The sequence below is a fragment of the Rana temporaria genome, chromosome 2, assembly GCF_905171775.1.
Source record: "Rana temporaria chromosome 2, aRanTem1.1, whole genome shotgun sequence".
Taxonomy (NCBI): Eukaryota; Metazoa; Chordata; class Amphibia; order Anura; family Ranidae; genus Rana; species Rana temporaria.
The window spans coordinates 99113031-99129425 of record NC_053490.1 but is presented as its reverse complement, the minus strand read 5'-3'; the positions used below and the strand labels follow the sequence as shown (position 1 = coordinate 99129425).

Sequence of the window (16395 nt, the reverse complement as noted above, 5' to 3'; positions counted from 1 at the left end):
CACACACAGGTCACCCAGCTCCAGTGCTGCCTGGGAGTGCAACCAATGCCATCCCCACAGAGCTGTGTAACACTGTGTGATTGGTCAGAATTAAAAGGAGAAACTACATCAAAATATATCTAAAGCCAACATTCTTTTTTTGTAAATGTGTATAGCGTAGCAAGAAAATATTGCCCGTTAAATTCGCATGCCCGGTGACCTTTGTCACCTTTGTGAGGGACAATCCCAAATTAGCAATCAAGAAAATGCTGGGCAGCCGCTGTTTGATGCAACACCTTTATTATGCAGAATCAATAAAATCCAAACTGTCAATCCATAGATCACAGGGGTACAGGAACAAATAACTGACGCGTTTCACATCATTAAATGGTGCTTAAAGCGGAGTTCCACCCATTTAAAAGTCAGCAATTACAAAAAGTGTAGCTGCTGACTTTTAATAATCAGACACTCACCCGTCCCACAGCCCCGAAGCCTCGCTCCTTTCCGAGGGGCTGGCATTCTAACTGTGGGCGCTGTGATTGGCCGGCCAATCTTCTGGGACCTGTGACGTGTCCCAGAAGATTGCAGGGAGGGAGAGGTGAACTTCCTTCTGACACAGCAGAGCCAGGGGAGAAAGTGAGAGCTAAGTGCCCATAAAAACATTACTTGCCAAATGTGACATGTCAGTGGGTCACCTGCACTTAGGGCCAGTTTACACCAGACGCAGTTCCGTACAGTTTCGTGTACATTTTTTTCTGCACTAAAAATTCATGCACAGTGTTTTCCATGTGTTCCAATGGCTCTAGTTCACACCATGCAGTTAGTTTCCGTGCTAATCACGTCTGCAGAGCCAGCACATGTATGCGTTAGGCCCCGTAAACACGAGGAGACATGTCCGATGAAAACGGTCACGTCTCCTGGGAGCTTTTGGTCTAATGTGTGTACACACCATCAGACCAAAATCCCCGCGGACAGAGAACGCGGTGACGTAGAAGACACCGACGTTCTCAAACACGGAAGTGCAATGCTTCCACGCATGCGTCGAATCAATTCGACGCATGCGCGGGATTTCGGGACGCTGGTTACATGTCATAACCAGCGGACATGTCCGATTAGGTGTACTAACCATCGGACATGCCCGACGGACATGTTTCCAGCGGACAGGTTTCTTAGCTTGCTAAGAAACTTTTGTCCGCTGGAAACCTGTCCGCGGACCAGTTTCAGCAGGCATGTTCGACCGTGTGTACGCCGCCTTAGAGTGGGGTAGGTTGTTATGGGATCTCATGCCTGGAGCTGTGTGAATTCCTTTGCCTCAGACTAGACAATGAATCCCAAATGTTGAGCTGCCACCAGAAGAGGAATCGAGGAGAAACTTTTCAATGGGGACACTAGTTCTGGTGTCAAGTGTATGATGGGGGTCCTGAGGGAACATGCCCCACATAACTCAGTAGTATTTCCCTGACGTGGATTGTTCCCAGTGCTTCCTGGTTTGAGACAGCATGTACATGTACTACCTTTTAGAATGCACTGTAATCAGATTGCATGGTGCAAAAGTACCATGCAATCCATTGCAAGCAGGTGAAGGTAAACACACTGCGTCTACAATCTGCGTTTAGGGTGTCATTAAAGTGATTGTAAAGCTACGTTTTTTTATTTATTTTTTAAATAACAAACATGTCATACTTACCTCCACTGTGCAGCTTGTTTTGCACAGAGTGGCCCGATCCTCGACTTCTGGGGTCCCCCGGCGGCTCTTGCGGCTCCTCCCCACATCAGATAACCCCCTGGGAGAAGCGCTCTCCCTGGGGGTTACCTTGCGCACGTGCTCCCGAGTCCAGCATTTGCATCCATAGATACGAATGCCAGACTCGGCCCCACCCCCCTGTCGCCTGCGTCACCGGATTTGATTGACAGCAGCGGGAGCCAATGGTTGGGCCGAGGGAAATTCGGGGGTTAGGTAAGTAAAACGGGGGGCTGGGGGGCCGGTGACTGCCAGAAGTTTTTTCACCTTAATGTATAGGATACATTAAAGCGGAATTCCACCCAAAAGTGGAACTTTTGCTTAATCCACTCCTCGCCCCCTTACATGCCACATTTGGCATGTAATTTTTTGAGGGGGGGGGGAGTGGGGGCTTCAGGAGGAGTGGGACATCCTGTCCCACTTCCTCCTTCCGCCGAGGGGCCGCTAAGGCGATACGTCATATCGCCTTTTGGCGGCCCCTCCCTGTAGACGATCGCCTGGGACACGTGACAGGTCCCAGGCGATCGCCTTTCCAATCAGACAGCGCAGTGCCGCTCCCGCATGCGCAGTGAGTGCCCGGCCGTGATGCCGATAGCTGTCATGGCTGGGTGCCCACAGTAGCAATGAGGACGCCGGCCGGAGAGGGGGGGAGAGGAGCAGAGCTCTGGCCGGCACGTCGCTGGAACGTGGAGCAGGTGAGTGTATGTTTATTAAAAGCCAGCAGCTACATTTTTTTTTAGCTGCTGACTTTTAATAGAGGGTTTACAAATTCTTTAACTTTCTATTGACACCCACTGCAGATCACAAATGGAGTGCATTTTGCATGAGGTCACACAGGAACTCGCAGCGCTTTCTGGTGCAATTTATGTGCGGCCAAGGTGTGAACTGGCTCTAAAGCAGAACTAAACCCTCTTCCCCTTAACACCCAAGGAAGCTGCCATCTTGGCCTCTGTTAATCTGCAGTTGCCATAGTGCTGCACATGTGATCAGTTATGACACCAGCAATATGATGGTTTGGCTGACAGTACAAGACAACATGACAGTTATCAACACCATGCCTTGAATGTAATTGTTTTGGGAAAACTATTAAATCATTGGGTTACGTTCTAATTTAAAGAAGTAGCAAAGAGGGATGGAGATATTTGCTTACAAAAAAGGGACAATTGGGATTCTGTAGTAAACCCATCTGTCATCAGAATAGGCCACAATGGGCACTGGGCTCTGAGCACTTTGGTGCATGTGGAAGGTACAGGTGCACCTTGCAGCCCCCCTGCTGGCAGTCTCCAAAACTTCAAAAGAGGCTGAAATCTGCTGTGGCTGAAGGGTTCACTGAGTGGTACTACTGTTTAGGGCAGTATGCACCCAGGAAGAATGGCCAAAAAGCAGACTAGTACGCCTGGCGCTTGGTGTTAAAAAAAAAGTGCCTGATATGTGAAAGCCTGAGTGCTTTCAGAGCCCTTTCACACTGCCAGCGCCCAAAAAACGCTGGTAAAGCTCCGCTAAGACCTAAAGCGCTGCTTGCAGGACATTTTTTGACCCCCTGCCAGCGCAGCCCCTCAGTGTGAAAGCACTCGGGCTTTCACATTGGGATTGCAGATTCAGCTTCTTTCAGGCGTTTTACAGGCACTTTTTTTAACACTAAAACGCCTGAAAAATGCCCCAGTGTGAAAGGGGTCTTAAAGTTAGAATAGCTGTACATTGCAACCAAGTTTTTTTGTAGTTTCTGTTATAAAATTTTGCTAATAAGTCATTTTTATCCTCCACTGATGTACTCTGATTAGGCTCCACTGTTGGGCACAGATGAGGCTGCACTGATGTCCTCTGATGAGGCTGCGCTAATGAGGCAGCACTGATGGGCACTCATAAGTTGCACAGATGGGCACAGGTGAAAAGGCACTGATGAGGCTTCACTGATGGGCAATGATAGGTGGCACTGATAAGCTGTACTGATGGGGCTGCACTGATAATCAGGGCACTGATTATCAGTGAGTATAATGAATTTACCGTGCCCCTCACTAATCAGCCCTCATTTCCTCATATGCTGCCTCTGTGGGAGGAAAGGAGAGCCGATAATCAGCAAGTCTGTTTACATTGTGACAGCTGTGATTTGGACACAGGCAGAACATGCTGCTCTTTAGCAGATGTGTGGGGGTGTCATTCATTTTTAACGGCACTCCCACGCATTGGAAACTGCAGCGCGTTTTCGAGTTGCAGCACCATGCGGCTCTCTGCGTGTGCATTTAAAAAAAAAGGGTCTACAATTATTTCCTCCACGTTTCCCGCAGGTACAGCGGCCATTTGGGCTTCTGTGCCCGCGCAAACGCAGCACCAAGGACCCACACAAGCGTAGTCCTACGTTTTGTTCCTGGAAATGGAGGACCCTAGAAATGAAAACACACTTCTAAAATCCATAGGTGACATATTCACCTATAGATATACACTATTAGGTAGATTCACAGATAGCGCCGCAACTTTAAGGCTGCGTAGCGTATCGTATTTACGCTACGCCGCCTTAAGTCAGAGAGGCAAGTACTGTATTCTCAAAGTACTTGCCTCCTAATTTACGGCGGCGTAGCGTAAATGCGGCGGGTGCAAGCGCGCCTAATTCAAAATAGGCTGAGGGGGCGTGTTTTATGTTAATATGCTTTGACCTGACGTGATTGACGTTTTTTTGGAACGGCGCATGCGCCGTCCGCCTACATTTCCCAGTGTGCATTGCGGCTAAGTACGCCGCACGGGCCTATTGATTTCGACGTGGACGTAAATTACGTAAATCCCTATTCACGGACGACTTACGCAAACAACGTAAAATTTTTGAATTTCGACGTGGGAACGACGGCCATACAATACAATACAACATTACTATTCCAGCTATTTGATGGAATAACTTTAGGCCTGATAATGCGTTACGTAAACGGCGTATCTGTACTGCGGCGGCCGAGCGCACGTTCGTGAATAGGCATAAGTAGTGATTTACATATTCTATGCCGACCGCAATGGAAGCGCCACCTAGCGGTCAGTCTAAAAATTACACTTTAGGATACGAGGGTGTAAGACACTTACGCCGCTCGTATCTGAGCCTAATTTAAGCGTATCTGGTTACCAGAATACGCTTAAATTAGCGCTGACACAAATTCTGACTTAGGCTGGCGTATCTACTGATACGCCAGCCTAAGGGCTCTTTCACACGGAGCGGACCGTTTCTGGGTCCGCTCCGTGTGTCTCCGGCTCAGCGGGGATCCCCGCTCAGCTGTCGGCGGATAGGGCGGTCCCCGCACACAGTGCAGGGACCGCCCTGTCTCAGCTCCGCTCTGCCCTATGGGGAACCGGATGCAGACGGACCGTCTGTCCGTCTGCATCAGTTCCGTTCCGCCGGACGGAAGAAAAATAGGGTTTTCTTCCGTCCGAAAACCGGATCCCGACGGACACGGACGCGGACAGGCGGAGCGGACGTCTGAAAGGGGCCTTAGTCTCTCTGAATCTAGCTATATGTATACAGAGACATGCATGTGCACATTTTTCTTATTTTTATGAAAATATCTCTTATTTGACCTCAGGTAAACGTTTCTTAGTTTTTGTAAAGTTTTAGTCTCAGCAGAGCACAGACATTGCCACCACAGGGCAGAGCACAGAGCTGAGGAGTGTTTATGTTTACAACCAGGAAGGCGGGATTTTGGCACTGTGAGTCTATGCGGAACTGAAAGGGAAAGTGCGGCGGAAGGAATAGAGTGTGACACCGCAGACAGCGTGGAGCAGACAGGGAGACCAGCAAGGAGGTGAGTAGAGTAATGTTTATACTGGAGGCGGTAATGACATAACGGAGGGAGCACCGGGGAGAACTAGAGTCGGTAATGACATAACGGAGGGGCTGTGATGGGCGATGAGCGCTGTTAGTGTATTGGATGTATATCAGATGAGTGCAATAAGAAATACTGGGGGCAGTAATGACATAACTGGAGAGATCTGCCTGCAGAAATAAAGAGAACTCAGATTTGATGACTTACAGCTCAGTGACTGACAGTTGTCAGGCCCAATATGCAGTTTAGTACGTCCCCTGTCAGGGCTGTATACTGGATTGTATGTAGAGCATATCTGTATCAGTCTTCATACACTATTGAATGTTTTCTTCTCGCATGCATTATTGTGCTATTAAACCCAAAAGCAAACATGTATTATATTGTAGCTTATGATGGCTGCATTTGATTTAATTTTTTAGACTTTCTTTCTTTTATTTGCACCTGGGGATCCAGGCAGTACATATGTTGTTTTTCAAAAGAACAAGCTGTCCTGCTAATGTAGCAGTTAGAGGGTTGAGACAAACCATTTACCGCTGACGGGTGCTTGCAATGATCAGCTTTTACTTATTTATGTAACATATTTATACCAAAAGGAAATAAACTTGCTGCAACAGCTTAAAGCGGATGTGCCATTAAAAAAAAATATTAAAAGCCAGCAGCTACAAATACTGCAGCTGCTGACTTTTAATATAAGGACACTTGCCTGTCCTGGAGTCCAGCGCTGTCCGCAGCAGAGGATGAGCGATCGCTCGTCTCTCTGCTGCTCCCCCCGCCATCCTCAGTGAGGGAACCAGGAAGTGAAGCGCTCCGGCTTCACTACCCGGTTCCCTACGGCGCATGCGCGAGTCGCGCTGCGCCCGCCGATTGGCTCACACGCTGTGTGCTGGGAGCCGAGTGTTCCCAGCACACAACGGGGGACAGACGGGAAGTCGGGAAAAACCCGTCTTTTGCCCGAACGTGTGGCCGGAAGTGGGTGCAGATACCTGTCTTTAGACAGGTATCTGCACCCCCCTCCCCCCTGAAAGGTGTCAAATGTGACACCGGAGGGGGGGAGGGTTCCGATCAGCGCGAGTTCCACTTTAGGGTGGAGCTCCGCTTTAAAAAGTGTGAGCTGGAGTTTGGCTTCAGTTTGTTGGTGTGTGAAAAATCTGTTAGTCCACCTAACACTCCCCTCAATTTGGAGGTTAACTACTGCAATACTTTCACCCCCTTCCTGCCCAGGCCATTTTTCAACTTTTAAGCGCTGTCACACTTTGAATGACAGATGTGCGGTCCTGCAACACGGTACCCAAATTCATTTTTAATCAATTTCTTCACACAAATAGAGCTTTATTTTGGTGATATTTAATCACTAATTTTTTTTACAAAACAAAAAGAAAGAAAAAAGTCCGAACTTTTTGAAACGTTCCTATCGGTAAATTTTGTAAATAAGTAATTTTTCTCTTTCACTGATGAGGCTGCACTGATTGAGTGGCACTGCTGAAGAGGCACTATAATTGCCACACTGATGGGAGGCATTGATAGGCAGCACTGAGGAGCAGGCACTGAAAGGTGGCACTGACTGGCATCACTTGTGGGCACAACTGGTGGCCCTAGTGGGCACTGCTGGGGCTTTCCTGTAATCGGGGCACTGATCAGTGCCCTGATTACCTGCCCTGGTCTCTCCTGCGAGGAGATACCGCCGATCGCCACACACTCTGCCAAACAGCTAGGTAGCTGCATTTTGTTTTATAGAACAGACACTGGAGCATTTTACATTAATAAATAGAAAGGATGGTGTAAAAAAAACAACAGTCATTTCAGCAGGAGGGGAAGGGGCGGGCACGGACACAGAGCTTATAGGAGAGGATAGGAGACACAGTGGATGATGGAGGCACGTAAACTGACCTCGGTGTCGGGGCTCAGCGGCCATGATCTACCATGGTCAGTTTACAGGGGGGAGGGCATAGCCAGGCAGGATCAGCCTGGTATTAGAGGTGATACAGGGGGCCAAATAACACAGCACTGTGCTGTGTAACATGCTTCAAAGGAACAGAAAATAATCCTTTTTTTTTTTTGGGTAACAAACACTTTAAATTGTGTAGATAGAGGGTTCTTTATTGTTAGACCGGTACGGATGTGGAACTCCCTTACACAATCAGTGGTGTCAGCAGGGTGTGTGGATAATTTCAGAAATCTTTGCATAGGCATATGGAAATTATTATTAACAAAAACGCACACACCCCCACACAGGTTGAAATTGATGGATTGGTGTCTTTATCCGACCTTACCAACTATGTAACATTTTTTACTCAGGAACTTTCATCAATGTCTGGTGCAAGTACATCAGTGCTGTGTGTAAGGAGCCCTTAAACGTTTTGATTGTCTTGCCTGCAGTTAGATGTTTGCGTTAATTGTCATCGCTATATAGAAAAAATATATAGAGTACATTTTATTGCTGCAGTTATTAAAGCGGAACTTCAGTAATTTTTTTTCAACTTTCTATCTATTAAAGTGGAATTGTAGTCATTTTTCATCTTTCCATCTATTAAATCTTCTGCCCTTTGTTGTTTTTAACTTTGGATAGTAAAACATTTTTTTTCTGCCAGTAAATACCTTATACAGCCCACTTCCTTTTTCTTGTCTGGAAAAAAGCCTAGGCTTATGACATCATGCACAGCTCTCCCTCTCACCCTCCTGAGAGTTTGCCAGGAAGGGAGGGGGGATAAGTCATAAGAGTGCTAATGAGAGCTGCGGAGCTGTGTGTCTTTGTAAATCCAGGAAGTGAACAGGCAGCAGCGTCAGCTGCCCACAGTTAAAATGATTGCAGCCAGACTCAGTGGAGGGAGATTTCTGCAGCATATTTGGCAAGTACAGAATCACAAATTATATTATATTATATAATATATAAAATAATAGAGGTGCACTGAAATTTCGTCCGCCAAAAATGATTGAATGAAAAAAACAGCCGATATAGAAAGGGGGCATGGTGTCATTTTGGCGTGCTTAGTCCTCCACTCCTTATACTTCATATTCCCATCGCACACATTCCTGGATAAGCTCTTGGGTTTGGGTGCTCGTAGCAACAACCAGCTGGATACTGGTGCACGTTACAGTAGAAATATTTGCCAGCACACCATGGACCGACGTAAATAGCGTCCAAACGGATGATTTATTGCATGATCACAACACAAAGAGAGTGCAACGTTTCGGAGCCACGCAGGGCCCCTTCGTCGGGGATCTCAATGTTTCACAGAGATGAATTTCCCTGTTGCAGTGACAGTGTCCCGCCTCCTGTGATAGACTGCACACTTATCCAATAGTTGGACATTGAATCAGTGTGATGTGATCACAGGAGGTGGGACATTGTTACTGCAGCCTGGGCAATTTAAATCTAGCTCTGTGGCTCACGGAGATCACCACTGAAGCAGGCCCTGGCCGGCTGCATATGACGGGCACTGGTGAGGCTGCTGGGCACTGGCAGGCTGCATATATGATGGGCACTGGCAGGCTGCATATATGACTGGCACTGGCGAGGCTGAATATGACGGGCACTGGTGAGGCTGCATGTGACGGAAACTGGTGACGCTGCTGGGCACTGGTGAGGCTGCTGGGCACTGGCAGGCTGCAAATGACGGGCACTGGTGGGGCTGCTGGGCACTAGAAGGCTGCAAATGATGGGCACTGGTGGGGCTGCTGGGCACTAGAAGGCTGCAAATGACAGGCACTGGTGGGGCTGCTGGGCACTGGCAGGCTGCATATGACGGGCACTGGTGGGGCTGCTGGGCACTGGCAGGCTGCATATGACGGGCACTAGTGGGGCTGCTGGGCACTGGCAGGCTGCATATGATGGGCACTGGTGGGGCTGCTGGGCACTGGTAGGCTGCATATGAGAGGCACTGGTAGGCTGCATATGACGGGCACTGGAGAGTCCTGCCTCCTGTGATAGACTGCACACTTATCCAATAGTTGGACATTGAATCAGTGTGATGTGATCACAGGAGGTGGGACATTGTTACTGCAGCCTGGGCAATTTAAATCTAGCTCTGTGGCTCACGGAGATCACCACTGAAGCAGGCCCTGGCCGGCTGCATATGACGGGCACTGGTGAGGCTGCTGGGCACTGGCAGGCTGCATATATGATGGGCACTGGCAGGCTGCATATATGACTGGCACTGGCGAGGCTGAATATGACGGGCACTGGTGAGGCTGCATGTGACGGAAACTGGTGACGCTGCTGGGCACTGGTGAGGCTGCTGGGCACTGGCAGGCTGCAAATGACGGGCACTGGTGGGGCTGCTGGGCACTAGAAGGCTGCAAATGATGGGCACTGGTGGGGCTGCTGGGCACTAGAAGGCTGCAAATGACAGGCACTGGTGGGGCTGCTGGGCACTGGCAGGCTGCATATGACGGGCACTGGTGGGGCTGCTGGGCACTGGCAGGCTGCATATGACGGGCACTAGTGGGGCTGCTGGGCACTGGCAGGCTGCATATGATGGGCACTGGAGAGGCTGCATATGACGGGCACTGGAGAGGCTGCATATGACGGGCACTGGTAGGCTGCATATGACAGGCACTGGAGAGGCTGCATTGATCTCCTGTATCATGTCTGCTAGAGGTGCACCGAATGAAAATGACACTAATACTATTAGCAGTGTGTTTTAAGTTTAAGCAAGAGATTGCAGACATGATACAGCAGATGGTTAGAGACCGAGGAGCTGATACAAGAGATGGTCGGAGGGCCCGGGCCCATCATATGCAGCCTGCCAGGGCCCATCATATGACGCTTGCCAGGGCCCACATCAGCGCCGATCTCCGTGAGCCGCAGAGCTGGATTTAAATTGCCCGGGCCACAGTAACAATGTCCCACCTCCTGTAATCACGTCACGCAATGTCCCACCATTGGATAAGTGTGCAGTCTATCACAGGAGGCGGGACACTGTTACTGCAACAGGGAAATTCAGCTCCGTGAAACCTGGAGATCGCGGCGAGCAAGGGAGGACTTTCGGTATCGGCTGTTTTTTCCATTCTATAATTTTCGGCGGCTGAAATTTCAGTGCACCTCTATTATTTTCTATATTATATAATTTGTGATTCTGTACTTGCCAAATATGCTGCAGAAATCTCCCTCCGCTGAGTCTGGCTGCAATCTATGCCCAGCTTTACTGTAATATTTTCTTGCATTCTGTGATTGGTTGGTTTGTTATTTCGAGCTGTGTGATAATGCAGTATGAACTGGAGTAAGCAGAAGAACAAGAGCCACATTTATCAACGTTGCCATAAAGTGTTTCTATTGTGGGAGTGTGAACTGTATTTGGGACCCATCCAGGAGTATGGAATCTCTCCGGCTTGCTCTGTTACCCAGAATGCACTCTGACTCATGCTTGTGTCATTATTTTTGGTTACAGGCAAAATGAAATCCCTTTTATATGGACCCTCTATTGCAGAAGTAGGCAAACGTCCAGTAGATCCTCCAGTTGTGGAACAACAAGTCCAATCATGCCTCTGGAATAGGTTAAAGAAAACCTGTTGTTTTGCCCTAAATGTGTCAAGCATAGGTTTGCTTTAAAGGCTATGTTCACCTTTAAAACAAATATTAAATCGCATGATTTTGCAGGTAAAACATGTGCATTTATTATTTATTTGCTTGTTATATATATATATTTTTTAAAGGAGCCTGCAGAGCATTGCGCTTGCCTTTAGCAGATCGCAGGTGCAATGTCAGGCTCTAGTTTTGTGCCCGTATTCCCATTGGGCTTTCTGTTACAAAGTTAGAGGAAGAATGAATGAACTACAAGCGTGCTGAATAATGCACTTGCAGCCAATTCAAACTACAAGCATGTCTGCAGAACTCTGTGCATGAATGACACAGAGCACTGCATAGCCGTGCTGTTTTCAAAATGTGACAGCAGGTGCGGGGAGAGGATTCCCCTGCCCGCTGTCGCAGTAACATGTTACCAATTAAAACGTTGCCTCTGCTGCTCATTCCAGATGTGCATGCAATTAAAATTTTGGAGGTGTCATTCTCGATTTACTGATTTAGGCATGAAGTGTCAGGACTCCTAATCAGAAAACGTGTTTATAGCTCCAACCTGTTGCTTTTTTCCGACCAAATCCCACTTCCTGGACTATTCTACCTCCTAAAGAGTGGATTCAAACCAATTGTTTTGTGTTTAGCCACATTAAACACATTTGTATTGACGCGTGTTTTTTTAAAGTGTTGTGTTGCTGTGCATTTCCCTATTTTTCACAACAGGAGGTAATTGTTTTTTATCTTAATGCATGGTTTGACAAATTTGCTTGGAATCTAGGAGCCAGCTAAAAAATTAGGAGCCAGAAAACGCACCCCGTCCCGACGAGCTTGTGCGCAGAAGCGAACATACGTGAGCAGCGCCCGCATGTGTAAACGGTGTTCAAACCACACATGTGAGGTATCGCCGCGATTTGGTAGAGCGAGAGCAATAATTCTAGCCCTAGACCTCCTCTAACTCAAAACATGCAACCTGTAGATTTTTTTTTAAACGTCGCCTATGAAGATTTTAAAGGGTAAAAGTTTGTCGGCATTCCACGAGCGGACGCAATTTTGAAGCGTGACATGTTTGGTATGAATTTACTCGGCGTAACATTATCTTTCATAATATAAAAAAAAATGGGATGACTTTACTGTTGTCTTATTTTTTAATTAAAAAAAGTGTAATTTTTTCCCAAAAAAGTGCGCTTGTAAGACCGCTGCGCAAATACGGCGTGACAGAAAGTATTGCATCGATCACCATTTTATTCTCTAGGGTGTTAGGATAAAACATATATATAATGTTTGGGGGTTCTAATTAGAGGGAAGAAGATGGCAGTGAAAATAGTGAAAAATGACATTAGAATTGCTGTTTAACTTGTAATGCTTAACTTGTAATACCAACGGCCACCACCAGATGGCGCCAGCTCACACATCTGGTGGTAATAACTTGTAATACCAATGGCTCACCACCAGATGGCGCCAAGCCAAGTTGCCAGGACGCTATTTCTAGTCGCCATGGCGACCTGGCGACCGGGATTTGTCGAGCCCTGTCTTAATGCATTCCTGTAATGCGCTGTAACAGGTTTAAATGTTGCACGTTCTATTCTCAGGCATCACACACCATTGCAGCTCATTAGTGTAAACCGGGTCGCGTTGGAAAACAAGGGATTGCTATTTCATTTGACCTGTGTTGAGCAATGCAACCCAAAGCACACAGTGTGAAAAGACCCTAAAGCCCAACACCAACAAAACCTTTCTAAGTATTTATTTATTTTTCTGTGTGAAGAGAGCATTTGGAGTGATTTTTTTACCCCTCTCTGTAATCACAAGGATGTGAAGTGTATCTGTAATCTGCTAGTACATCTAAAATCCCCTTTATCCTCCAGATTAGCAGTGCTGCTGTGCCCCTTGTTCTCCTTCATCCAGAGTGGGGTCACTCTAATGCAGGAAGTGTGTTACTGGCCAGATCACAAGGAGAAAAAGCCCAAAAAAACAAAAACAAATGCAGCCACCACAACTAATGATTGGCAAGTTGCAATACATTTTTGATTTTGCATTAAAGCCTTAAAGCGGGGGTTCACCCTTAGAGGGCATTTTTTAGCCTTAGATTCCTGCTCGTTATTACTAGGGGAATCGGCTATTTATTTAAAAATATGTGCAGTACTTACCCGTTTACGAGACGCATCCTCTCCGTCGCTTCCGGGTATGGGCTTCGGGAATGGGCGTTCCTTCTTGATTGACAGGTTTCCGAGAGGCTTCCGACGGTCGCATCCATCGCGTCACGATTTTCCGAAAGAAGCCGAACGTCGGTGCGCAGGCGCAGTATAGAGCCGCACCGACGTTCGGCTTCTTTCGGCTACGAGTGACGCGATGGATGCGACCGTCGGAAGCCTCTCGGAAGACTGTCAATCAAGAAGGAACGCCCGCTCCCGAAGACCCATACCCGGAAGCGACGGAAGAAGATGCAGCTCGAAAACGGGTAAGTACGGATCATATTTTAATACAAATAGCCGATTCCCCTAGACCGAACGAGCAGGAATCTAGGGGAAGAAAAAAAAATTTTTTAGGAATGGGTGAACTCCCGCTTTAAAGGGTCACTAAAGGAAAACATTTTTTTTAGCTGAAATGACTGTTTACAGGGTATAGAGACATAATAGTTAACTGATTCCTTTTAAAAATAGATAAAAAAACAATCATATAATGTACCTGCAGTTTAGTTTCGTTTTTGCTGTTGTTTCCTGGTTCTCTGATGTACAGAGCCAGAGAGCCAATAGAGGCCAGTGATGGCTTGTAAAACGAAACTGGATTGGTGATGAGGGGTTTTAGACACACCTCCTTGATTAGTCACCACAGTGAGAAATCTCCCAGTACTGTGGTTATCAGGAAAAAGACAACCAGGAAGTGTCCAGAACAGAGAGGAATTACAGGAACATCAAAGCAAACACGAACAATGAGGACATGAAACCAGGACTGCAGTAAGGTAAAGGAAGCTATTTAGCTAAAAAAAAAAAAAAATTCCTTTAGTGACCCTTTAAGGTCCCCCCCCCCCCCCATATCTGTTTACAAACTGATTTTTTAGAGATATTGTAAAACAGGTAACATTACAATATATATTTTATTTTATTTTATGACTCCCCCCATGCTTCTTTGCTGCATGAGCCCACCTCACCCCGCCCCACCTTATAATTACCGGATAATTATAACCTTATAATTACTGGAGTTTGATCCAGCGATGTGCTACTGTAAATCACATCCAGTAAGCCAATGAGAGCTGGGCCGGGGCTGAGCTGCGCTCTGTGTGTGAATGGACACACAGAGCAGCGGCTCAGAAACAAGCCTGGGTGCCCCAGTAGCAAGCGGCTTTCTATGGGGTCACTCTGCAGGGGGGAGGAGCCAGGAACATCAGCTGGGGGACCCAACAAGAGGAGAAGCGGTGCTGCTCTGTGCAAAATCATTAAGAGAGCAAGCAAGTATGTCATGCTTGTTTTTTATAAAAAAGACCAAAACACAAAACTGCTCTAATTTCATTTTAAAGCAGTATTATAATACTTACAAGTGTTTGTTATTGATTTTTGTGTTCTTATTTGTTATGTATCTTTTTCCCTAGGTATGAATGACCGATGAGAAATTATTGCCGTCATTGGTAATCTCAGGCGTGTGGATCCTGCAGTCTGCCTCCAGATATCCCTCATCACAGCACAATGAGTCTTGCTCTACATGAGCTCCTGCTCTGTTGCCGACAATTGGAGACAGACAAGGCCACAGAAAGACGAGTATGTATATATTAGACTTTATATAGAAACACTGTCACTTATTCCAGACATTTGTGCTCAAAACATTTTCTCTTATTGTTACCTATCGTCACCTTTTACCATTTCTCTAGCACAGGCATGTCCAAAGTCCGGCCCGTGGGCCAAATGCGGCCCCCCTGTTGATTTAATATGGCCCCCCTGGGGATTTGGATATATATCTTTTGTGGCCCCCAGGGCCACAAAAGATATATACCGTATTTATCGGTGCTGCCCTGCAGGGGACAGGGAGGGGGCAGAACGAGCGCCTCCAGATTACATTAAGAGAATCTCCTGTTTACTCAGCAGCGTCGGTATTGGAAGTCCCGTCTCCTGGGATGCCATTGGACGACTGTTCTGTCTATAATAGGAGGCAGGAGTTTGTATTAAAGAGGCCACAGAGTAAACAAGAGATTCTCCTGTTTGTAATCTGTCGGCCTCGTCCCGCCCCCTCCCTCCCTCTGCCCTCCGAGGCTGCAGATCGGCATTGATCAGGCTGCACTAATGACCATGGCACATGTGAGGCTGCATTCATGGCACATGTGAGGCTGCATTCATGGCACATGTGAGGCTGCATTCATGGCACATGTGAGGCTGCATTTATGGCACATGTGAGGCTGCATTGGTTACAATGGTATATCCAAATAACACGCCCAAGCTCATCTTTAGTCCTGAGCAGCACTCTGGGATTCGTTGGGGCCTCAAAAAAAATGTATACAGTATATCCAAATAACACGCCCAAGCTCATCTATGCACCACACACAGCCACAAAGGTCAGATAATTCTTGCTGGGCAGTGTATTAGTTGCTCAGACGAACACACTTAGACCGAATTGTAATGGTTCAAAGAATGTCAGGCAAAATAGTCGGCCCTCACGCATGTTCACTTCATCAAATCTGGCCCTCTTTGAAAAAAGGTTGGACACTCCTGCTCTAGCACAAACGATTGGATGTGGAGCCTGATTCATCAAGCTGTGATAACACAGGACAGTTATTTTTTAGGTCTGTGGGCTCAAATCACAAAGTGTTAAATTTCGAATAGGTATGTTTGATAAATGATTGCATGGATCCAAAGTAGCACTCCTGCACTCCGCCATGCCACCATAAATCGGAAATAGAACTGCAATGATTACTATGCGTTTTTACTAGTGCGGTAAATACCACTTAAACTGACAGTGCATTGACATTTTGAATATTGCGTGAGATAATTGGAAATAATATGTCATGTGATCCAATTATTTCATGCAATATTCTTCAGTGAATTGAGCCCTGAGTTGCTGTTTGTTAATTTCCCTGTATTTTCCTTTCCAAATGACAGTGGTCATTGGGACATGGAAGTCAGGTGATATCTACTGACCGAAATAGGAAACAAAACCTGGCAGAGGTTCGAACCCTTAAGGATTCTTTTTAACTACTTGGGACCCGCGCTATAGTCAATTGACGGCTACAGCGCGGATCCCAAAATCCAAGTGGACATCAATTGACGTCCGCCCCTTTGGGCGGTCCCCGCGCGCGCTCCAGAGCATGCAGCGGGGAAAATCTATGTTGGCCGTGTCCCTTGGACACAGCCAATTACAGATCGCCGCGAACGGCCAATCAG

At 47.1% G+C, this 16395-nt stretch overlaps 1 protein-coding gene across 2 annotated transcripts in view; it reads left to right on the top strand.

Moving 5' to 3' along the window:
* The first annotated feature begins 5393 nt into the window (after positions 1 to 5393).
* Positions 5394 to 16395, top strand: part of ATM (ATM serine/threonine kinase) — a 213738-nt gene continuing 202736 nt past the window's right edge. For both annotated transcript variants that reach the window (XM_040340578.1, XM_040340577.1), the window contains exons 1-2: positions 5394 to 5496; positions 14616 to 14781. In XM_040340578.1, coding sequence (XP_040196512.1) covers positions 14710 to 14781 — 72 coding nt within the window. In that variant the 5' untranslated portion in view covers positions 5394 to 5496; positions 14616 to 14709. The remainder of the gene's footprint in view (positions 5497 to 14615; positions 14782 to 16395) is intronic.